Source organism: Typopeltis vanoorti, chromosome 8 (genome assembly GCF_054136105.1).
Source record: "Typopeltis vanoorti isolate ZY-2024b chromosome 8, IOZ_Tvanoo_1.0, whole genome shotgun sequence".
NCBI classification, from domain to species: Eukaryota; Metazoa; Arthropoda; class Arachnida; order Uropygi; family Thelyphonidae; genus Typopeltis; species Typopeltis vanoorti.
This window is the reverse complement of record NC_143556.1, coordinates 100,883,363-100,909,188: the sequence shown is the minus strand read 5'-3', so window position 1 is coordinate 100,909,188 and position 25,826 is coordinate 100,883,363. Positions and strand designations below refer to the sequence as shown.

The following is a 25,826-nucleotide window of genomic DNA, read 5'->3' as shown; positions in this document are numbered from 1 at the left end:
ATTACTGCTGTTCTTAAACTTATCTGGCTTAGATACATTGATGTCTTCTCCATTTGGCTACATGGTTCAGACATGAGATTCTTTTGATCTCACCATCCAGCACTACAGAATCCAGTTCACTATAGAAAAATAAATTAATAATAGGCTGACTTTTCTAGACATTCTAACCATGCCTTATTAACAACACTCTCTTTCTCAGTTTCCAGAAAACCTGCCCACTTGAGTAGATGTATGCACACTTTACTATCATTCCCCTTACCAGAAATATGGTATTATAAAAACTCTTGTTAACAGAGCCTTCAACCTCTGTTTCAACCAGGCTTCCCTCACAGCTGAACTCTTCTTTATTCACTATACCTCTCTGTCAAGTGGTTACAATGCCAAAGAGATTAACAAAATAGTTGTTCCTCCAATCCCTCACATCCTGCTAACTTTAAAGAAATCTCTACACTGCTTTCAAGCCTCTCCTGTCATTACAGTTGCAAGAACAAGGTAGTATGCTGTTCTTGCAACTGTAATATTGTGAACAAAGTGGATGATCTGACATCCACCTTGAAGAACACAAGACATATCTGCTGCTATAACTATGGTCAGTCATGTCTAGCCAGCCATGCCTTTATTATTATTATATTATTATTATTAACATTATGACCTCCATTGAGTCAGGAACTCATTGCGGGAGGTACATGCTATCTCACACACACAAAGCTCATCCAACCATGCCTTAAACTGATTTAGCATGTCTGCATTTGCAATCCACTCAGGCAATGCATTCGACTTACCAACCACTCTCCATGCAAAGAACCTGCTCTTCATTCCTCTGCTCATACTGTCCCTATGCAGTTTCCAGGGATTTCCCCTTGTTCTCCCCCATTCTATGAAAATTTTCTTCATGTTAACTTGATTACAACCCCCCCCCGACTGACTTATGTCTCAATCATATCCCCTCCTCTTCTTGTTCATGAGGCTTTGCGATTTACATTCTTTCAATTGGTCTTCATACTCCACATTCCAAAGACCACTTACCACCTTTGTGAATTTTCTCCTGACCCTTTCTAGCATATCCTCATTGCAATGAAATCACAGAGACTAAATTTGTGTACAGTAACCCATATGAGGTTTGTTCAAGGCCTTATACGATGGAATCATAACTTCCTTATTTCTGCACATCAAGGTCCTCCACATCATTGCCATTATCCACTGTGATGATTACACAACTTGTGCAATATGGACACTGAATTTCAAATCCTTGTCCACTGCCACTCCCAGATCTCTCATCTCTATCTCCTTTAAAGTTTTCCCACCAAGTGTATACTTTGCATCCCATTGTTGCTAACCAAATTTCAAAACTCTTACACTTTGCAACAATGAACTGATAGTTCCACTTACCTTCCCATTCATACAATTTATTCAGGTTCTTCTATAAAGCCATAACATCTGTTGACTCTGCGTTGCTCTTCCCAATTTTGCATTATCTACAAACAGTTGCACCTGTCATCACCAGTTAAACCCATCTCGATATCATTAATATACAAACTGAACAACACTGAATACATTACAAGCGACTTTCCTCTTTCAGGATACTGCACCCCTATATACAGCTTTCTAATACCTATCTGACCAGTCACCAATCCAACTGTCTGGGCTATTATCCAATCCCATCTGTTTCAGTTTAGTTTAAATAAACAGCTTGTTGTATGGCAACCTATCAGGAGCTTTTGCAAAATCCAAGTATACCACTGTATGTGCACCTCCCTTGTCCAAGACATTTGTCATCTTGTTATAGTATATAAATAAGTTGGTAAAACATAATGCAGTGGAATAATTTTACCTTCTTTTCACTCTCTTGGAAGCTGCTGTTGAAGATTCTTATTAAACAGGCATGCCAGTTCTACTGCCAATTTCCTGGAACATTCCCTTAAGACATGGTGATATGTCATCAAATCCTATCACCTCATCAAGTTTATTTATTTTCTCATTTACATCCTGCTCATTCACAATTGAGGCATCCTCTCCTATTCCTCTACAGTTGAGTTTCTCATGATTTCACCCTAATAAAGATGTGAAACACCTTTATAAATTGTTCACTGAATACCTCAAACTATGTCTTCTGCAGCAGTTACCATTCTACCATTTTCATCCATTAACATCATTTTACCGTTTTTAACCATTTTACCGCAGTTAACTGTTTTTTCTTCTACTTGCCACATATCTGAAAAACTCGAGAATTTTTCTTGGCCTGATTTGCTGAATTTTGCTCATTCATCGGTTTTGCTGTTCTTCCTAACCAAGTCACCTTCCTGAACTGTTCTTTATACTCATGTAATCGAATGGTACCATTATTCATCTTATGCACCTGCACAGTATCCTCTTCTTCCAGATTTTGTGCTTAATCCCTTCATTTGATACCTACCTTATTCAGACTTTTGACCTTTGGAATACATTTGCACATCGATGTTGTTAAATACCTTTTAGTCAGTTCCTATGTAGCTCCCTGCTGCTTAACTCCTCATTTTATGCTATAGCTCCAAGCTGTCTCCTAAGCTTTTGATAATCACCAGCCTTTTAATTCAACATATATTCTTTCCTCACAGAAGTCTTCATGTGGCTAGCCACAAACCAGGTGATTACTTCATGACCACTCTCATTAACTGAAGGGAAATATGAAACTCCACTCACAATCAAATTATCTGATGAAAGGAACAGATCTAAAACTCCCGAGTGCCCTCCTTTACATGCTACCTAAGGTAGTTGTCTCTCAAGAACTCAAATTCATTTTCTGTAACCCAAGTAGATATTGCAATGAAGAGATAGCATTCTATGTTACCATAATTACAATCACCCATAATAATCCTACCCTTGTTCACTAACCAAAGTTGCTTATACATTTCTTCATCACTGCACTCCACATTCCAAGGCCTATTGTAGCAACTGACTATATATCGCTTCCTGTCAACCTCCACCTCATGCTATACTGACTCTGAACTATTGCCACCATTTACTTCTCACACCTCTACTTTGAGTGGACATAATTCATCTGCTAACAGTCCCCCCCCCCCATTCTTCCATTTCTATTCCTGTCAGGATATCATCCTTATCTAATCATGCTTCACTTATTCTAGCAATTTTTGGACAAATAAACTATTTCATCTCCCTTATTTCTGATGTTTCTGGCATTTGCAAATAAACACTGCAATTCACCTAAACCTGCCCATTCTACTTGTAAGATGCGATTTTCCCATACCTAACCATTCCCAATCGTCTTTATCATCACTTGCCCTATCTATCTCTTCAGACTCAACTACACTCCGTACATCCCAGGCCATCCAGTTTCCATATTGACCATCCTCATACACATATTCACTACTATTTCCAATATCCACTTTCTTATACTGTATCTCCTGTCCATCCCGACTCCCTCTGTTTTCCTGTCCATCTTGCATTCTCTCATTGTCACTCACAGTTCTACTATTCTCCTTTACAATCACTTTACCAGTTCCTCTCTCCCGATCTTTTGCTTTACGTGTTACTTCTTTGTTCTTGCTCACATCACTTATTGTTCCTCCTTGTAGCAACAGTCCTGCTGACTCACACCAAATTAATGTAAATGCAACCTGCCATGCATTCCACACATTTATAAACTCCACTCCCTTCTCCTTGCACAGCTCTGCCAACATAACTTTCATGATCCCTGCTCTCCGTCTCAGCTCATCATCATAACTAGGCAACATGACTATCTTTACAACCACACTGTTATCTTTCACCTACTTCAACAATCCCCTGATATCCATCCTCACATGTTCTTGTTTAACCAAGTCATTGGTTCCAATCACCACGAATGCACTTGCTTGTTTGGTTCTCTTTTTTTCTAATGCAGCAATTATCCTGCTAATTCTCTCTCCTGGAAAACACACCTTATGAATCTCTCATTTACCACACCTCTAATAATGGAATCTCCATACATCACTATTCTTGAGTTACCTCTTTTTCATCACTTTTTTTTTTCTCTGTTTTCCATCATCCTAACCTTTTGCAATTGTCTATTCTTATCCACCAAACTTCTCATCTTACTACACATATTTTTCATTTCACTCCTCATTCTGATCAACTTATTTTTCAAGTTCTGCATCCTGGCAGTTACACTATTTAATCAGTCTATCATTTCTTCCTTTCATTTCCTCATTCTGATTTTCCTTCACTTCTACAGTGTCACTTGCTTTCATTTCTATGCTATACCTTCTCTCACTTCCACAATGTCACTCACTTTCAACTGACTTGCATTCTGCGATTTATGCAATAATTTTCTCCTACAGTTGCTTCCATTCTGTGATTCATACAGTCATTTTCTCCTGCAATTACCTCTCTTTAATTCTATCAGCCAGTTTCACATTTCCAATAACTTGTACCCAACAGAATATCATATTTTTGACATATCCAAACCCTCTTTCGTCTTCTGTTCAGTCTTTCCACAACCACACTCCCCAAATCTTTATACAATTAATTACATTTCATTTTGTCGATCTTCACTACAAATTGTGCCTATCTTCCTATATACAATTTTCCTCCAAATCAATCTCTTACTTGTCAAGACACCAACATTATCAGATCTTATATTTCTGTCTTCTAAGGCAATTATTACTATATCAATCAACCTATATCTTAGTCTTCCTCTGGATCTTTTTCCTGCTAATCTGGCAGAGAACACTTGTATTGCTGATTTTCATGCCAAATTTAATATTCACTTTATTTAAGGAATACTGTAAACTTTTTACTGGATTTATTTAAGAGGATAACAGCTGCTTAAATTGCTGAGATTAACATATCCAATTTTGATATCACTTTGAATGCCATTTTCCTTCATGATGTGATCCATATAAATGATGAATAACAGCAGAGATAATATGCATCCTTGTCTCACACTTGATTTAGCATTGAACCATCTTCCTGTACATCCTTCATTTCTAACTGCAGTCTTATAAACACAGACATACATGTATTGCATCAATATAATGTCCCAGTTACACCATAATCGTAGTGTCTTGAACAGCTTTACTCTTGGCATATTGTCCCATGCCTTTTCCAGATATGCAAAAAATGTAGATACAGATCCTTGTTATATTCCAATGATTTCTCAGCTAGTTATCATAAAGTGAAAATCTGATACTGGCAATCTCTATTTGGGCCTAAACCTTTGCTCAACAGTTTTATCTTCCACCATCTTTCTTGCTTCTTCTCAGGTTGTTTAAGTCATAGCTAGAACAATTAATAAGGATATCCCTCTTATTTTCCTCTAATTCTCACATTTAGTTTTATTTTTGGTTTTATAGATAGGTGATATGAGAGCTCTACTTCAGTAATTGGAAGTTTTTACTTCTGAATTATGCAGTGTAGCCATTGTAAAACATTTGTACTTCTATATTTCAGTTTTTCTGGTTAAATATCATTTATAACTGGTAATTAGCTTATGGAATTAACAACGCATATAAAGGATATTAATTAAAGGCAACTTTAATGAATAACTTCAATATTTCGGCAACGGCACGTTGCCATCTTCAGGAACATAAAAATATGGTATGTGCATGCAGGCACTAATAAAAGCAAATGAGGAAGAAGGCAAGAAACTAATATTGTTCCTAAAGTCCTAATGGTGCCCTCTGGCGGGCTAATTTGGCTGTCTTGGCCATTGGGCTGAAGTTCTCATAATGTAGGCCTCCCAAATTTGGGATAGTTTCATGCACCCAAATTTGTTGAGGTTTGGAATGTTTTTTAGAGCTGCTGATGATTCCTTGAATAATCTTTCGTACTTAAACTTGCTGCGGTGTATTATTTTAGTTTTCTTCCAACGAATTCTATGGTGGGTATCTAAGGCATGGTCTGCCAGCCCAGAGTGGCTGTACTGGTTAAACCAGATGTAGTCTTTGTGTTCTGAAATCCTGGTATTTGCTGTCCTGCCTGTTTGACCAAAGTAGGACAATTTGCAGCTGCAAGGGACCTGGTGTACTCCAGGTAGGTCTAGGGGAACTGGTTGGTCTTTGGTAAAGTGGATAAGGGATGCCAACTTTTTATATGGTCTATAACAAGAAGTCAGGTCATATTTTTTGAGGATATTGGTTATTTTCTCAGAGGTGCACTGGATGTAGTAGATTTTAGGGATGATGATAGATGTGGTGTAATCTTTATTGGGAGAGGGGGGGGGGTATTGTTTACTGGTTTTAGTATTTTTTGGATTTTTTTTGGGGTTATAGCCATTGGCTAAGAAAGTGTTGACGATGTGGTTTAGTTCAGTGGTTAGGGCATTGTCATCTAAGCAGATTAATTTTGCCCTGTTATATAGGGCAAAATCCCACCACCACCCCATCACAACAATACGGGGTTATATTTTTATAACCCCGTATTGTTGTGAGGGGAGTGGTGGTGGGATTGCTGGTGAATGTATCTGCCTGTATGGGTGCAAACACACTGACTTAATGGTCAGTTTTGACGTCTCCTCCCTATTCACTAATGTCCCACTCAAAGAAACCCTAGAGCTCATTCAAGCCAAGTTTCCTCCCGATATCTCAGCCCTATTTCAGTTCACAATGAACTGAAATAGGGCTGAGATATCGGGAGATATGAACGGGCTATTTCGTTTGGCAAGGAAAATTCTACAAACAGATAGAGGGGACATCCATGGGTTCACCACTTTCCCCACCCTTGGTCAATTTCTTTATGGAGACCTTTGAAGAGAAAGCCTTAAACTCTGCCCCACAAAAAACCACTATTTGGCTTTGATACGTGGATGATGTGTTCGCTATTTGGCCGCATGGCTCAGATACACTCCACTCCTTCCTGATACACTTAAACAACCAACACCCCAGAGTCCAGTTCACCTTAGAAAAAGAGGAAAACAACACCCTCCCCTTCCTAGACACTTTAATCACCCACCAACTTGATGGATCTTTGGTTTTCTCTGTTTACAGAAAACCCACCCATACAGGCAGATACATTCACCAGCAATCCCCCCCCCCCTCACAACAATACGGGATTATAAAAACACTATATAACAGGACAAAATTAATCTGCTCAGATGACGATGCCCTAACCACTGAACTAAACCACATCCCCCAACACCTTCTTAGCCACCCCCCCCTTCCTCCCCTCCACAATAAAGATTACACCAAATCTATCACCATCCCTAAAATCTACTACATCCAGGGCACCTCTGAGAAAATAACTGATATCCTCAAAAAATATGACCTGACTTCTTGTTATAGACCATATAAAAAGTTGGCATCCATTATCCGCTTAACCAAAGACCAACCACTTCCCCTAGACCTACCTGGTGTATACCAGGTCCCTTGCAGCTGCAAATTGTCCTACTTTGGCCAAACAGGCAGGACAGCAAATACCAGGATTTCAGAACACAAAGACTACATCTGGTTTCACCAGTACAGCCACTCTGGGCTGGCAGACCATGCCTTAGATACCCACCATAGAATTCGTTGGAAGAAAACTAAAATAATACACCACAGCAAGTTTAAGTACGAAAGATTATTCAAGGAATCATCAGCAGCTCTAAAAAACGTTCGAAACCTCAACAAATTTGGGTGCATGAAACTACCCCAAATTTGGGAGATCTACATTATGAGAACTTCAGCCCAACGGCCAAGACAACCAAATTAGCCAATCAGAGGGCACCATTAGGACTTTAGGAACAATATTAGTTTCTTGCATTCTTCCTCATTTGCTTTTGTTAGTGCCTGCATGCATATACCATATTTTTATGTTCCTGAAAATGTTAACATGATGTTGCCAAAATATTGAAGTTATTCATTAAAGTTGCCTTTAATTAATATCCTTTATATGCGTTGTTAATTCCATAAGCTAATTACCAGTTATGTATGACCAACGTACAAGCCTTGCAACTAGAATTAAATATCATTTAGTATAGTTGCCTTTTCAATGTTACTGGTTTTCATGGCTTTTGACCACTCAAATATTGATAAAAACTCCCTGCTGCATTCCTTATAATTATTTTCTAGTACTATTCTGTCACTTCTCATTTCAAGTACTATTCTGTCACTTCTCATTTCATCTAACAATCTTTCAATATAAGACATTTTTATATTTATCATGTCTGATTCCTTTTACAGTACTCTTTCCTCCATTTTTAAGTTTTTTAACAGCCTACAGAATATTTTGATACTTTCATGACATTTATCTTCTGTATTTTCCCAAAGTCTTTCCCACAATTTGCTTAGCTTCTTTTATGCATAGATTAATTTTATTGCATTTTTCTCTGCGTGTGCTGACTTACTTCCTACTAATTTTCGGTGTGCTTTCTTCTTTTCCAGGATTCTCTTTTCTTGAGTCCTGCATGAAGAGGAATTTTCTATTCTTGCAACGTATGACCCCTTGTCCAAATCATTTGATTTTCTACATGGTTTGTTTCTGAGTTTTCAAGGATTGGTTCTTGCTTTCAGACTTCTTCATTTATTTTATTTTATTTATTATTATTATTATTATTATTATTATTATTAAATACTTTCAGAAGAAAACTATATACTTGAATCTATAGTTTTCTTCTGAAAGTTGCCCAACTTTGATATTCCTTTTAAAACTTTTATATGCATTTTTCTTTTTTGTTATGATATTCAGTTTCTTCCAGCACTGATCACTTTCTGTTTCAAATCCTTTGTATGCTCTTGGGTCCCGAACCACCTTGAAAATATTACTATCAACAATAGCATAAGTTTTGTTTGCTTATTTTTTTCTGTTCTCTCCACATGAATTTGTGCACATCTTTAAAATTGGAACTTAGTGTTATTAATAAACAAAATTAGTCTGCCTACCCATGTCTTAAACAGAAATCCAGTAGATGTGATTATCATTGTCCATGTGTTATTATTAGCTTTATTCTTTTCTTTTCAGATTTTTCCATAACATTTCTGTATGTCTGATATTTATTTCCTACTCTGTTTAGATCTCCAACGAGGACTTTTTTTTTTGATACTTATATCGAATGTTCTTATCTTGAATTCTTTGACCTATCACCAGAGGCAATCAACTGGATCAAAAACCTAAATGTTAAATTTTATTTTATTTATTATTATTATTATTATTATTATTATTATTAAATACTTTCAGAAGAAAACTATATACTTGAATCTATAGTTTTCTTCTGAAAGTTGCCCAACTTTGATATTCCTTTTAAAACTTTTATATGCATTTTTCTTTTTGTTATGATATTCAGTTTCTTCCAGCACTGATCACTTTCTGTTTCAAATCCTTTGTATGCTCTTGGGTCCCGAACCACCTTGAAAATATTACTATCAACAATAGCATAAGTTTTGCTTGCTTATTTTTTTCTGTTCTCTCCACATGAATTTGTGCACATCTTTAAAATTGGAACTTAGTGTTATTAATAAACAAAATTAGTCTGCCTACCCATGTCTTAAACAGAAATCCAGTAGATGTGATTATCATTGTCCATGTGTTATTATTAGCTTTATTCTTTTCTTTTCAGATTTTTCCATAACATTTCTGTATGTCTGATATTTATTTCCTACTCTGTTTAGATCTCCAACGAGGACTTTTTTTTTTGATACTTATATCGAATGTTCTTATCTTGAATTCTTTGACCTATCACCAGAGGCAATCAACTGGATCAAAAACCTAAATGTTAAAATATGATTAATCTTCTGTCTGATGCTTATCATAAATTTCATATTTGTATTTGCCTGAATGTAGACGTTTTTTTAAAATCATACATGTGTAGCGTATCTATACTCATGTCTTGAATTCTGCTGTTATTTTGAATTTGTTCCACTCACTTACTTGACACTGTTTGCCCTCATGGTTGGCTCTTGCTGTTTTATCAGAGCCCTACCCAGCGTGACATTTCAACTTGTCATCTTTGTCTTTTGGTTTAAACCAATACAGTTTGATTAGCTAAATCCCAAATTGTCAACCAGTTATATGTTGGTATCTAGGTGAATACCTACTTAAGGAGTGCATCACAGGAGGTTGCAATTGGACATTAAGTCAGAATCTGGTTCTTTACATTCTTTAAAAGGCTATGAGGTTATCTCAGTTATCTAGATTTGACCCTTAAATGAGTACGTATATGATTTTTTTATTATTATTTTTTATTTGGTGGGGCTATTAAAACCGTATATAACAGGGCAAAATTAACTAGTTCTGATAAGTGCTCTCATCACCAGTGATTACAGTCCACACCCAGTCCAAAAAATATTAAAACCTCAACACCTACTGCCCTTCCTCCAGAACAGAGACTACACCAAATCTTTCACCATTCCATGTATCTGGGGCACATCTGAAAAACTAGCAAAAATCCTAAAAAATACAACTTACAAATACTTACAGACTATATAAAAAATTTACATTCCTTATCTGCTCCAATAAAGTCCAGCCACAGTCTCTAGACCTGCCAGGTGTTTACCATGTTATTTGCAGTTTTAAAGCCTCCTACTATTGCCAGACAAGTAGGATAGCCAACATTAGAATCGCTGAACATCCATCACTACATCCATTCAGGACTTGCTGACCATGCTTTGGACACCCACCACAGAATCTGCTGAAAGAACGCTACTCTGCTTCACTGTAGTAAATAAACATATGAGAGACTATTCCTAGAATCTACCTCACCCTCAAAAAAACTACCCAAACCTCAGCAAATTTGTTTGCTTGTAAATGCTCCAAATTTGGGATGCACTTATCTGCAGAACTTCGGTCCAACATCTAAGAATATCCATTTTACTCCACTGGAGGACACTGTAATGTTATGGGAGGTCTATTGCTCTCTATATATCTTTTATCTTAGCTTAAATGTTTCTTTAACTTTATTATTCGTTTTCTATTATTTCCCTTCTTTATTGTTCTACCTTAAGTATAATTTTTCTTGCCTGGGATCTCCAGATATTTATTTGATTGAAGACTGCGCCTCTGAAATTCCCCTATAGGCAAAAGAAAGTTTCTATACCCTAGTAGATTAATTAATCACTTATATCCTATTTTAGCCAAGGTTTGCAGTCATGGCAAAATTTACTCATAAATCACTACTAATCATTGGAGTTCCACTATCAGGTCCGAAATAGTTGCTTTTGGATCAGTGCATTGCAAAAAGATTGAATCAGACAACTATTTTTATCAACAATAACAACAAGTTTAATTTATTTCTGATCACATAATTATACATATCACTTGAAATCACAAGATTCATTTATGAAAGGTAATTCTTAGTCTTTCTCAATCACTCAATTTGGTTTCTATTGAATTCTCTCACATTTACTTAGTTAGACCTTCAACAAGCATACTCTATATTACAAATATCAGCAAGTTATACCTATAACATGAAATTGTTAGTTGCACTTAACATTCCTAATTTAGTATCTATCAAAATACAACATACATGTATACAATTATATCTCTCAGAATCTCATTCCCTTCAAATACTTAATCACAATCTAGGTAAATATATTTATACAATCCACCTCATTGAGTTCAAACATTCCAATGGTATGATATCAATAACATATTCTATCATAAGATTCAATCATAAATACATATATAATCAATCAAAGAAATTTCAATAGCTCAATATTTTCTCCCAGGGAAATTAACTGTGCTCATGCTTCACTCATTTGCGATTACACACATTTACGACAAATATTAACAATCTAAATACTATCTCCTTAAACTGAACAATTTAACAGTGCAATAGGGAATTCTTTCTTAATTCACAGACAATAAATGAATATGTAGACTCACATGGGTCTCTTCCTATCTTGCATGTGTAATTCAATTGTAAGTACACCTATAATTCATTAAAGAAATTTCAACAGCTCAATATTTTCTTCCAGGGAAATTAACTGCGCTCAGGCTTCATTCATTAGTGATTACCCACATTTACTCTAAATACTATCTCTTTAAACTAGACAATTTAACAATGTGATAGGGAATTCTTTCTTAATTCACAAACAATAAATGAATGTAGACTCACATGGGTCTCTTCCTATCTTGCATGTCTTCCGTCCTTCTGGTTTCTTATTCCGGCATTTGAGTGGGGTTTCTCTTCTCCGTTCCGTGTTTTGGAATTCTCGAAGCGACATCTGGGCACCGATGAACAGTCGTTGCAGGATGTAGGGTAGGCGTACTGGCGTCTTGAACTGCGCAGCGAAGGATTTCTGCATAGGTCTGGTCACACTTATTCGACTACAGGACCTTTACTGCAAGATTTCTCCTTAACTATCGCCTCCAGATATCTTCGGCTGTGACTGGAATGACATCGGTTGATGGGTCTCTCCACCCTCCCCTCCGGAACTTGCACCTCGGTCCCTCTCTCGTGGATGGTTCACTTAGGATCAAGAAAAGGAAGCCCTTCACATCTCCAAACCAACCCTTTTATACACCAGAGTCCCTGCACCTTTGATTAAGTTTTTGGGACCCCTAGCGTCCCCGTGCGAGTCTTGCTAGTAGTTTGGAGAACCCTGTATAACTTTTCTCGAAAATTCGCCGACAATCTTACTTCCTCCCTTTACTGCCTTAATCTTGCCTACAGGCCTTTCTTTTTGATTCACGCTGCGCCCTTTCAATATTGACCTTGAAGGTCACGTGCAATGGGTCTTGTAAACAATCTTCAAAAGACAAGCCGAATTTCAAGCGATGCTCTTGGTTTCAATACTTCTATATCCCTTCTTAAACAATGAGTGAGTTAATTCCCTTTGTGCTTATTTTGCTCTGTATACAGATGGCTTTACATAGAGAACTAAAATATACATTTGTACAAGAAAATTCAGGTGAATTCCTACTGTAAAAAGTATGTTTTTAGATAATTTATTTTAGCAACATCGAAATTTTACAACACTATTTAGGATTTTAGACTCAACTTAGGTTGTGCTTTAGCCTAATTTACCCAGTGTGGAGCCTGCATGCAAGTATCTTATTATATTTTGTTCCCTGATGATTGCAATTTTACTTTTCTGAAATACTGCAAATATTAAATTTATTTTAATTAATATGCAGTCTTTTAGATTTTCATCTTCAACATTTCATTTGTGAGTGAAAGGTGAACAGTAAGATGAAGTATTAATCCATTTTGATGTTTTTAAATATTGAATTTTTATCAGATTCTTTTAGATTCTCATCTTCCACATTTTATTTGCAAGTGAATGGTGAACAGTAAGATGAAGTATTCATCCATTTTGATGTTTTTAGTTATTGAATTTTTATGTAACTTACATCTATCTCATTCATTAGAGGTTGATTGGTCAACCTACAGTATGTTAGTGCTGTAAAGAAGATGGAAAAGGAGAAACTTGTTCTTATTTGATTTTGAAGACCTGTGTATTATATTGCTTGGTTAATACATGAGAGAAGAGACCATTTCAGAATAATGCATGAAAGAGGAGTAAGATCAACTTATTCTGTAAAACTTGTTCAATGAGCTGAAAGATGATATGTTCGTGTTTTCTCATTCTAAGATTATAAATTTTATTTTTAGACTTATGCTTATTTATTGGAGGCTCCTCCTTGATAAATGCTGGAAAACCAAGCATTCACAAATAGAAACTAATGCATATATTTTATTTTTTTAAAATATGCCCGTTTTTTATTTATTTATTATTTTTTTTAATATGCCTATATTTTATTTTTCTTTTAAGCTTTATACAGAAGTAGAAAATATTCATGTTCGATTAGGTTCTTGTAAGGATAAAATGAAAAAGATTGATAAAGAATTGGAACCAATACAGGTAGTTTTTTTATATATATAAAGTTTAATATATATATAAGTAAGAAAACTTGCATATCTTTAATATTCTTTATTTTGAATACTTGCACTTTACCATCCTGCATTATGTGTATGTATGTAATTTTGCTACATGCAATATGAACTTTTAAAATGCTTTATTTATATTTATATACCGGTACAAAAAAGACAAAAACTGGTGAGATCTTTCTCAGCAATAAATACAAAATGTTATATTCAGGCAATGACAATCAAGGAAAAGAAGGAGTAGCCATAGTATTCAACACAAAATACGAGGCTCATCTTCTTGAATGGCAGGCAGTCTCAAGTAGAGTGATGTGGGCAAATATCAGAATGGGGAACTGGACAATGAGACTTATTTGTGCCTATGGTCCAACAGAAGGTTCTACTAAGGTAGAGGTGGAGGAATTTTTTGACGCTTTAGAAAAAGCAACTGACACAATGAAAAAGGAAAAGTTGGTCCTTGTTGGGGATCTGAATAGCAGAGTAGGAAATGATTGTGAGACATACAAAAATATTTTGGGAAAATTTGGAGAAAAGAGCAAAGCTAATAATAATGGCAAATACCTGTTGGATTTCTGCTCAGGACATGGACTGGTTATTACTAACACCATGTTCCAACATAAAAATGTGCACAAATTCACATGGAGAGAAGAGGCAAGGAATAAGAAAAGTCTCATTCACTATGTTATTGTTGATAGTGATGTTTTCTCCCTGGTGCAGGACACCAGAGTGTACAGAGGATTTGAAATTGGAAGCGATCACTATTTAGTCTTGAGCAGGATAAAATTGAATTTCATATTGAAAAGAATAACATGTAAAGTGAATAAAAGTGGAGCAGCTTCAGATGTGAACTGTAGACTAAAATACGCAAAGATTATTGAAGAAAAAATGAAAGAGTTTGAGAACAGGAACGAAACTTTGGAGATTCAGTGCCAAGCATTGAAGAAAACCGTGATTGATTTAACCAGAGAGGCATGTGGTGAGGTTGTTTGCAAGGATAGAAAAATCAGGACTCCATGGTGGACACAGGAAGTTAAAAAGGCAGTGAAGGAAAAGAAGAAATCATATCGAAAGTTCCTGGCAAATAAGTCAGCTTTTGCTCTTAGAGAATACAGAGACAAATGTAAGAAAGCGAAACACTGTGTAAAACTAGCTAAACAAAAGTCATGGGAGGACTTTGGCAAGAACATAGAAAATAAATATCAAGAAGGTGGCAAAATATTCTGGAGGTTGTTGAAGAAGCTTAAGAATGGAGGAAAGAGTGTTGTAAAAGGAGTTAGAGATGATAAAGGTGACATGAAAACAGGAGAAAAAGATATCCTTGAAGTATGGAGTAATTACTTCGAAAAATTGCTAAATGAAACAAGCAGTGATAGCACAGAGGTAAAAAACACTCAACAGGCATACAGTCAGGAATACATGTCAATACTTGAAGTAGAAAAAGCCATCAAAGGCTTGAAATGTGGAAAGGCAGCAAGAGTAGATGATATTCGACCAGAAATGTTGAAGTGTGGTAGTATAAAAGTCTTACAGTGGCTGCACTTCATAGTTCAGAAAGCCTGGACAGAGGGACGAATTCCCGATGATTGGAGTAGAGCTTTCATAGTACCCATATATAAAAGAGGAAATAAAACTGAATGTGAGAATTACAGAGGTATTTCCCTACTGAGTGTTCCTGGCAAGATCTATGCAAGTATACTTGAGAAACGATTGAGAAGAATTGTGGAAGAAAAGCTTGGGGAAGAACAAGCTGGATTCAGGCCAGATAGAGGCTGTCAGGATCAGATCTTCACTTTACGACAAATAGTCGAGAAAGCATGGGAATATAACAAAGATATGTATTTAAGTTTTGTCGGTCTGAAAAAGGCATATGACAAGGTGCCAAGAGAGAAGCTATTCGATGCACTACAGTTATATGGTGTCAATGGGGCATTATATCAAGCAATACTTATCTGTATTTGAGTTATAAGTTGGCAGTTAGAATTGAAGGATGTACAGGAAGATGGTTTAATGTTAAATCTGGTGTGAGATGAGGATGTACATTATCCCCTCTGTTATTCATTATCTATATGGATCACATTATGAAGGAAAGTGGTATTAAACATGATATCAGAATTGGAGATGTTAATGTCAGCTCTGTGCTTTATGCGGATGATGTTATACTTCTGAATAAATCCGCTACAAGTTTGCAAGATTTCCTGACTAAATTGAATAGCTGTTGTAATAGATATGGTATGAAGGTCAGCATTAAAAAGACAAAGACAATGAAAATAGGTAGAATTGTTTAAAATGTCGACTGTGTTGTAAACAGCAAACCTATGGAAGAAGTAAAACATTTCAGCTACTTAGGCACGATTTTTAGTGAAAATGGTAAATTAAATATGGAAATTGACAACAGAATCAACAAACCTGGTATGGTAGGAAGTCAATTAAATAAATTCATATGGAATAAGAGAAAAATTAGTCAGAACACTAAATTAGCTATACAAGTCAGTATTCAAACCAGTTTTAACTTATTGATCTGAGATCTGGTTCAGAAGTAAAACACTTAACCAAAGATGTGAGAGTCCTGAGAAAGATTAGAGGCATGAACAGATGGCATCACTGGCAATATCATATTAAAAACGAGGATATTAGGAAAGAACTGGACATTGTCAGCATCCAGGAATGCGTTATCAGAGCTAATCTCAGGTGGTATGGTCACTTAAACAGAATGGGCGAGGAAAGATTAGCAAAACAAGTGTTCTCTGCCAGGTTGGCAGGAAAACGACCCAAAGGAAGACCAAGATATAGGTGGATTGATACGGTATAATGTGCCTTAGATGATAGAAATATAAGATCTGATAATGATAATGTTGAAGTCTTGACAAGTAATAGACTGATTTGGAGGAAAATTGTAGATGGGAAGTTAGTAATTATGTTAATTTTTCATGTAGTACTATCATATCCTGTACACCCCTTGAGGGTACATGTCAGGAATTTGATGTTGATGATGTATTTTCTCTCCATGAAATATATGAGGACCTGCTCCAATGAATGAAACAAGAGTTGTCTAAAGCTGTATAACTGAGAGGAGTCCTCCACATAGCCTTTAAAGGAATGCAGAGAACCGACCAGGGCTTCTGACCTAATGTCCAGTCCTCACCTTCTCGTGGTGCACCCTGTTGGGTATCTACTTGGATACTGAACGAACGAGGATGTGCTGGCAATTTGGGATTTCGCCGACCAAATTGTATTCTTATTGGTTAAACAAAAAAATGTAAAGTAAAACATGGTGGTACAACATGACAAAATTTCATGCTGGCTGAGGCGTTGTCCAGTTAAACAAGGGCCCCTGTTGTTTTCGCCAGGGAACCAGGGTGAACTGCGAAAAGTCAGCTACTGGAACAAATCTGAAAACAAACCCCAACTCAACATCACCAGAGTTAAAGATCAGTACTATCAGCATATGAAGCCTGAATGGCAAAGAAATGGAGCTAGCTGAGGAATTAGATAAGTACCAGATCGACATAATGGGGGTGACTGAAACAAAAAAGACCAAAACTGATGAGATCTTTCTGAGCAATAAATACAAAATGTTATATTCAGGCAATGACAATCAAGGAAAAGAAGGAGTAGCCATAGTATTCAACACAAAATATGAGGCCAATCTTCTTGAATGGCAGTCAGTCTCAAGCAGAGTGATGTGGGCAAATATCGGAATGGGGAATTGGACAATGAGACTTAATTGTGCCTATGGTCCCACAGAAGGTTCTAGTAATGTAGAAATGGAGGAATTTTTTGAGGCTTTAGAAAAAGCAACTGACACAATGAAAAATGAAAAGTTGTTCCTTGTTGCGGATCTAAATAGCAGAGTAGGAAATGATTGTGAGACATACAAAAATATTTTTGGAAAATTTGGAGAAAAGAGCAAAGATATTAATAATGGCAAATATCTGTTGGATTTCTGCTCAGGACATGGACTGGTTTTTACTAACACCATGTTCCAACATAAAAATGTGCACAAATTCACATAGAGAGAAGAGGCAAGGAATAAGAAAAGTCTCATTCACTATGTTATTGTTGATAGTGATGTTTTCTCCCTGGTGTAGGACAAAAGAGTGTACAGAGGATTTGAAATTGGAAGTGATCACTATTTAGTCTTAAGCAAGATAAAATTGAATTTCATATTGAAAAGAATAACATGTAAGAAAGTTTTAAAGCGAATTAAAGTTGATCAGCTCTTAGATGTGAACTGTAGACTAAAATACACAAAGATTATTGAAAAAAAAATGAAAGAGTTTGAGAACAGGAATCAAACCATGGAGATTCAGTGGCAAACTCTGAAGAAAACATTGATTGATTCTGCCAGAGAGGTAAGTGGTGACGTTGTCTGTAAGGATAAAAAAATCAAAACTCCTTGGTGGACATAGGAAGTTAAAGAGGCAGTGAAGGAAAAGAAGAAAGCATATCAAAAGTTCCTGTCAAATAAGTCAGCTTGTGCTCTTAGAGAATATAGAGACAAATGCAAGAATGCTAAACACTGTGTAAAACTGGCTAAACAAAAGTCACGGGAAGACTTTGGCAAGAATATAGAAAATAAATATCAAGAAGGTGGCAAAATATTCTGGAGGTTGTTGAAGAAGCTTCGGAATGGAGGAAAGAGTGCTGTAAAAGGAGTTAGAGATGATAACGGTGACATGAAAACATTAGAAAAAGATATCCTTGAAGTATGGAGTAATTACTTTGAAAAACTGCTAAATGAAACGAGCAGCGATGACAGCACAGTGGTAAAAAACATTGACCAGGCATGCAGTCAGGAATACATATCCATACTTGAAGTAGAAAAAGCCATCAAAGGCTTGAAATGTGGAAAGGCAACAGGAGTAGATGATATTCGATCAGAAATGCTGAAGTATGGTGGTATAAGAGTCTTACAGTGGCTGCACTGCATAGTTCAGAAAGCCTGGACAGAGGGACGAATTTCCGATGATGGCAGTAGAGCTTTCATAGTACCCATATATAAAAAGGGAAATAAAACTGCATGTGAGAATTACAGAGGTATTTCCCTACTGAGTGTTCCTGGCAAGATCTATGCAAGTATACTTGAGAAACTGTTGAGAAGAATTGTGAAAGAAAAGCTTGGTGAAGAACAAGCTGGATTCAAGCCAAATAGAGGCTGTCAGGATCAGATCTTCACTTTACGACAAATCGTCAAGAAAGCATGGGAAATGGGAATATAACAAAGCTCTGTATTTAAGTTTTGTCGATTTGGAAAAGGCATATGACAAGGTGCCAAGAGAGAAGCTATTTAATATGCTACCGTTATATGGTGTCAATGGGACATTATATCAAGCATTACTTAGTCTTTATTTGAGTTGTAAGTCAGCAGTTAGAATTGAAGGAAGTACAGGAAGATGGTTTAATGATGATGTGAGACAAGGATGTACATTATCCCCTCTGTTATTCATTATCTATATGGATCATGTTATGAAGGAAAGTGGTATTAAACATGATATCCAAATTGGAGATGTTAATGCTAGTTCTTTGCTTTATGCGGACGATGTTATCCTTCTAAATAAATCTGCTACAAGTCTTCAAGATTCTCTGACTAAATTGAATAACTGTTGTAATAGATATGGAATGAAGGTCAGCAATAAAAAGACAAAGACAGTGAAAATAGGCCGAATCATTGAAAATGTCCACTATGTTATGAATGGAGAACCTGTGGAACAAGTAAAACATTTCAGCTATTTAGGCACGATTTTTACTGAAGATGGTAAATTAAATTTGGAAATAGACTACAGAATCATCAAAGCTGGTATGGTAGGAAGTCAGTTGAATAAATTCATATGGAATAAGAGAGAAATTAGTCGCAACACTGAATTAGCTGTATACAAGACAGTGTTCAAACCAGTTTTAACTTATGCATCTGATAGCTGGGTCAGAAGTAAAACACTTGACCAAAGACTAGAGACCACAGATATGAGAGTCTTGAGAAATATTAGAGGCGTGAACAGATGGCATCACTGGCAATATCATATTAAAAACGAGGATATTAGGAAAGAACTTGACATTGTCAGCATCCAGGAATGCGTTAGCAGAGCTAATCTCAGGTGGTATGATCTCTTGAATAGAATGGGAGAGGAAAGATTAGCGAAACAGGTGTTCTCTGCCAGGTTGGTAAGAAAACAACCCATTGGAAGACCAAGATATAGGTGGATTGATACGGTACAAAGTGCCTTAGACGATAGAAATATAAGATGTTAATGTTCGAGTCTTGACAAGTAACAGACTGAGTTGGAGGAAAATTGTAGATAGGAAATTAATAATGATGTAATTTTTTTCACGTAGTACTAGCATATCCTGTACACCCCTTGAGGGTACATGGCAGGAATTTGATGATGATGATGATGAGGTTGCTTATATCCGTATTTAATTTACTGTCTTCACTAAAATCAAGAATGATAACTATTCATTCTGCTGAATATTTCTATTCAGCAGAAATAATAAGGATGTATAAAAGCTTTACAGCTACTTCATTGCATATTCCACATGTCATTCAGAAGATTAACCCTGTGGAGGTCATGGCTGATCTTACAGATACAAACAAATTGTTTAATATTAATATTCTTACACATTTCCAGTGTAAAGCTTGGAGGTTATCACTAGCTGTGCATGCATATATTACGAGTGATATTCCACACTGTTTGTGCCATCAGTTTTGGTTTACACTGCCATCACAAGGGTGTGGTGAAAGAGAAGCCCACCACGGGCGCAACTAGGTTTGGGGTGCAAAACGTAAAAAATGTAAAAATTAAAGATAAATACATATAAAAGTCTACTATTTTATATTGTATTTTTAAATTTCGGCAATACGCTGCTTTAGACACACAAATTCTGCAACACACTGCAACTCATTTTGATGGAGTTAATAGTAAGTATTTAAAATATTGCATTTAGTAAAATTTAACTTGTTACATTTAAATTTTGAAATTTTTATTGTCATTTTTGGGTTAGGGGGTGCAAATTAGACACTTGCCACAGGTGCTTCATACCCTCGTTACTGTACTGTTGGTTTGACACGTGTTATGTGAAGGTGTGATATTTCATAGTAAATTGTATCTGAGAGATACCGCGAACTCCGATGTCAGTATAGTATTGGTTTAGTTCTTTGTTTTTTCTTTGTTCAATAATTTCTAGAGTAACTGAAAATAAATAAACCATCATGATATTTGCAGTGTTGTTTTTTTTTTTTTTTAAGTTTTATGACATTTTAGCACACACTAGTAATGAATGTATCTCTCAGATACACGCGACCTACACTTCAATTTTTTATACCGCGACCTCCACAGGGTTAAATAACAGAGCACAGCTCATAATACCAATATGCGAAAAAAAGAAAACTGAATGTGAGAATTACAGAGGTTGTCTATTTCCATGTTTAATTTACTGTCTTCACTAAAAATCGTGCCTAAGTAACTGAAATGTTTTACTTGTTCTATAGATTCTCCATTCACAATGCAGTTGATATTTTCATTGCTTCAACCTATTGTTATTATCTTTGTCTTGTTATTACTGATTTTCATACCAAATTTATTACAACAGTTATTCAATTTAGTTAGGGAATCTTCCATACTTGTACTGGACTTATTTAAAAGTATAACATCATTTGCATAAAGTAAAGAACTGAGATTAACATCTCCAATTTTGATATCCGGTTTTATACCACTTTCCTTCATAATGTGATCCATATAGATAATGAATAACAGAGGAGATCATGTACATCCTTGTCTCACACCAGATTTAATATTAAATCGTTTTCCTGTACTTCCTTCAATTCTAATAAAGACTAATAAGTATTGCTTGATATAATGCCCCATTAACCCCATATAACTGTAGTGTTTTGAATAGCTTTTCTCTTAGAGCCATGTCATATGCCTTTTGTAGATCTACAAAACTTAAATACAGATCTTTGTTATATTCCCATGATTTCTCAACTATTTGTTGTAAAGTGAAAATCTGATCCTGACAGCCTCTATTTGGCCTGAATCCAGCTTGTTCTTCATCAAGCTTCCCTTCTACAATCCTTCTCAGCCATTTCTCAGGTATACTTGCATAAATCTTACCGGAAACACTCATTTGGGAAATATTTCTGTAATTCTCAAATTCAGTTTTATTTCCATTTTTGTATATGGGTACTACGAGAACTCCAATCATCTGGAATTCATCCCTCTGTCCAGGCCTTCTGAACAGTGCAGCCACTGCAAGACTTCTATTCCTCCATACTTGAGCATTTCTGGTTGAATATCATCTACTACCTCTGTCTTTCCACATTCCAGGCTTTTGATGGCTTTTCTCTTTTTTTTACCACTGTGCTGTCACTGCTTATTTCTTTTAGCAATTTTTCAAACTAATTGCTCCATACATCAAGAATATCTTTTTTCTTCACTTTCATGTCTCCTTTATCATCTCTAATTCCTTTTACAGCATTCTTTCCTCCATTTCTGATCTTTTTTTGACAACCTCCAGAATGTTTTTCACATTCCTGATATTTATTTTCAATGTTCTTGACCAAGTCTTCCTATGACTTTTGTTTAGCTAGTTTTACACAGTGTTTAGCTTTCTTACATTTGTCTCTATTCTCTAAGAGTACAAGCTGATTTATTCGTAAGGAACTTTCGATATGCTTTCTTCTTTTCCTTCACTGCCTCTTTAACTTCCAGCATATACCGTGGAGTTCTGATTTTTCTATCCTTGCAGACAACCTCACCGAATGCCTGTCTGGCTGAATCAATCAGTGTTCTCTTGAGGATTTGCCACTGTATCTCCAAGGAACCTTTTTGAGTGTTTTTTGTTTTAGCTGGAGGTGAGTTAGCCATTCTCATATGGAGGTGTCAAGTCTTTTCCTTCCAAAAACTTTGCGAAACAGGCAAACTGGCCAGTTAGTTGCTTTGGTTATAATTCCCAATGACAGTTTTTTTTTTTTTTTTTTTTTTTGTTATTTGTATATGAAGTTTGATTTTCTACTCTCCAGACATCCAAACAGTGAGATTGTTCTGCAGACTTCAGGCTGGAAGAGATGTTGAGATATTTACAGTGATCCTCACAAATGGTTTGTTTACTCACTAAATACATGTTAATTCTCTCTTCTCTCCTAGCACACTTAATCCCTGAACTAGTTATTCTAATAAATATAATACAGATATAGGCTAACTTTGCACATAACTTTGGCACCACGTTATCACCAGATAGGATAAAATCCATTATGTATACCCTCCCTTCAACTGTTAACTTATTTGCTCCAACTGGATAACTGAAGTAATTCTTGTTGGAATGAAGACTTATTTCTCATTTTACTGAAATCACTAGACTATCTCTTATAATACTTGGTTTTCCAACAATTGTAGCAAGACATTTCAAGAAAAAATGTCTTGATACATCAAGACTATATTACCTTTTTGAAATCCAACGAGTCTGGCCTTGCTTCTCGTGCAATCGAACACTAGGCAGAGTTCTTTGGAACCAGACAAAGATTCTTCATTTTTAGCAGGTTCAGATTTGATTGTCTTTTCCTTGAAACATGTGAAATGCTATAACAGTCACCTGGATTTTAATTGTTCAGAATGTTTGCCAATCTCTAAGTTTTGGGAAGTGATTACTATGAATTGTTCATAATGTTTTTTAATTTATTTTTTTATCTATGCAACTTTTACAATTGTTCCTTTGAACTCCATGCAGCTGAGGTGATAATTATATCACCTCAGCTGCAACGAGACATGAGCTGGTAGGCATACTAGGTTTTGACTCATTCTTGTGATTCATATTTTGAATGTAGTTATTGGTCTATCTTCCTGATGATGTCCATGTTATGGTGGACAGAATGTATTGGAGTTTATTTTAATAAAATTCTATTCTAATAAAATAAAATTCAACTCCGATCACTATTCTTGGTATTTACCCATAATGTGAACTTAGCTCCTAGGAGCTGTATTACTGTTCTACATTATGAGAGAAGGTTACTACCCAGACCGGTTTCAACCTTTATTGAGGTCTCATCGGTGAGTAGGTAGACCTAGTTAATAATATCAAGTTTGTAGCGAACAGAACTTACATCCCTTCTATGAGAATTGCCAAGAGGTGTCCTAATAAATTACTAATTATATGAAGAGCCAAAGGCTTCAATTCGGCAACAGCTCCTAGGTGCTAAGTTCACATTATGGGTAAATATCAAGAATAGTGATCGGAACTTGCTCCACCTTTGATATGAGTTGCCTCAGCTTGCACTACCTAAAGGGTCAATTGCTGCAGTATCCAGGTATTTGCTTACGCTTGGAATCGCCGAACTTTATATAGTTTCTATATTTGGCATGAAACTCTTTGAGTTTCTTATTCGGCTAAGAAACAATATGGGATGTAATATCCCTTAACTTAAATCAGTTATGTCGCCGAATTGAAGCCTTTGGCTCTTTATATAATTAGTAATAAAATTCTATATTATTTTCCATGTGTAAACCATGAAAGTTTCTATAAATGGTGTTAGTGGAGGACTAGTTCATATCCTGAACTGAAATCAGCAGGTATTTACTGTTATTATTGGTTTTCCCCTTTTCACCAAATTTTTCCCTAAAAGTTATGTATGGCTGGGATTCATTTCCTACTTTTCTTTTTAGATTGCTAAGAATGACCTTCATTTTCATTTTCTTTGTCAGCTATAAAGAAATGGATATTTAATATGGTCACTGTGTATTATTGCTAAAGCTTCTCATATCATGCTATATTATCACTCTGTATCAAGACACACTGCACTTTCTTTACATAATAAATAGGAAAATATCAACACTCAGTGATACACACACACACACACACACACACACACACACACACACACACACACACACACACACACACACACACACTGTTGACAGAGGATCACGTATTCTGGAGCCTGTAAGATTTGGTAAGTTTCTGCATCTCTTAGTTTATGATGTTGCTGTAATTTGTGCAATGATCCTGCCTGACAAACAACATTATTGACAGAATTTTTTCCCCCCCTTCTTCTTCTTCCTGAATATTTAGGTAATCCAGACAATCTAACTTTTAACCCATCCGTTACAGGTGCATATAATATTTTTCTTATGGATCACCTGTTCATGTATTTTCTTGGTAAAACTCATTTTATACAGATTTCATAAAGTTTACATTGAAATTTAATTCCACATGCAAAGTGCTTTATTCAAGTGCAGAAAAAAAAAGGTAATTATTTTAATTTTATAAAAATATTTCTGTATGCTATATGAAGAATTTATTGCATTTTTATATAGATTACATTTTATTATTTTTTAATAGATTGAAATAGAGAAAATATCAGAAATGGAAGTCGATTTAAATAAACTTCAGTCTGAATTTGGTATGTAAAATTACATGTTAAGCATATCTTATTTCATATCTATAAATATGTAGTATAGCAAATACTAAGAGAGATGATTTGTTGAATAAATCTGAGATTTGGACAATTTACAGTTATTTTTTAATACATGGAGTTGTATGTGATATCACTGCTTAAGAAACAAGATCAGTTTTCATGTGTTTTATGTTTAAAATGAGATTTTACTTCACTACTTCTACTGGAGTGCTTTAGATGACCTTTGTTTTATATTTCTTTATTAGTATTAGCATATATTTTCAATATTTTCTTGGTAAAACTCATTTTGTACAGATTTCCTGACAATTTCATTTCAGTATTGAAGAGAACATATTGAATTTGGTATGAAAGGTTTTTCTAAATGATGCAATATTGTATTCATTAGCAAGAATAGGTAGTTGGTGGAAGAAAGTGCTATAAGAATTCATTGGAAGTAATACTTCTTTGTTACAGCATTAGAGGGCCAAATTAGGACTTTAGATAGATCTTTTGTTCATTAAAATTTGAACTGTAAAATTTGTTCATTAACTGTAACATGTAGTGTGCTCTGAAGATGCTGGTTTGAAATCCAGTGAAACATAAGCCAGTTAATAAACATATTTTTTATAATATAGTTGGTTTGGTACTGCTATACTGATGAATTCATTGGAA

General features: G+C 35.5%; 1 protein-coding gene across 5 annotated transcripts in view; it reads left to right on the top strand.

The window, feature by feature from the left end:
• The window catches only part of rad50 (DNA repair protein rad50), a 664,851-nt gene that overhangs the window by 163,101 nt on the left and 475,924 nt on the right, over positions 1 to 25,826 (top strand). For all 5 annotated transcript variants that reach the window (XR_016548684.1, XR_016548685.1, XM_090396855.1 and 2 more), the window contains exons 10-11: positions 13,662 to 13,751; positions 25,100 to 25,160. Coding sequence is in view for 3 of the 5 variants with exons in the window: in XM_090396855.1 (XP_090252981.1) it covers positions 13,662 to 13,751; positions 25,100 to 25,160 (151 nt within the window). In the remaining 2 variants the exon portion in view is untranslated. The remainder of the gene's footprint in view (positions 1 to 13,661; positions 13,752 to 25,099; positions 25,161 to 25,826) is intronic.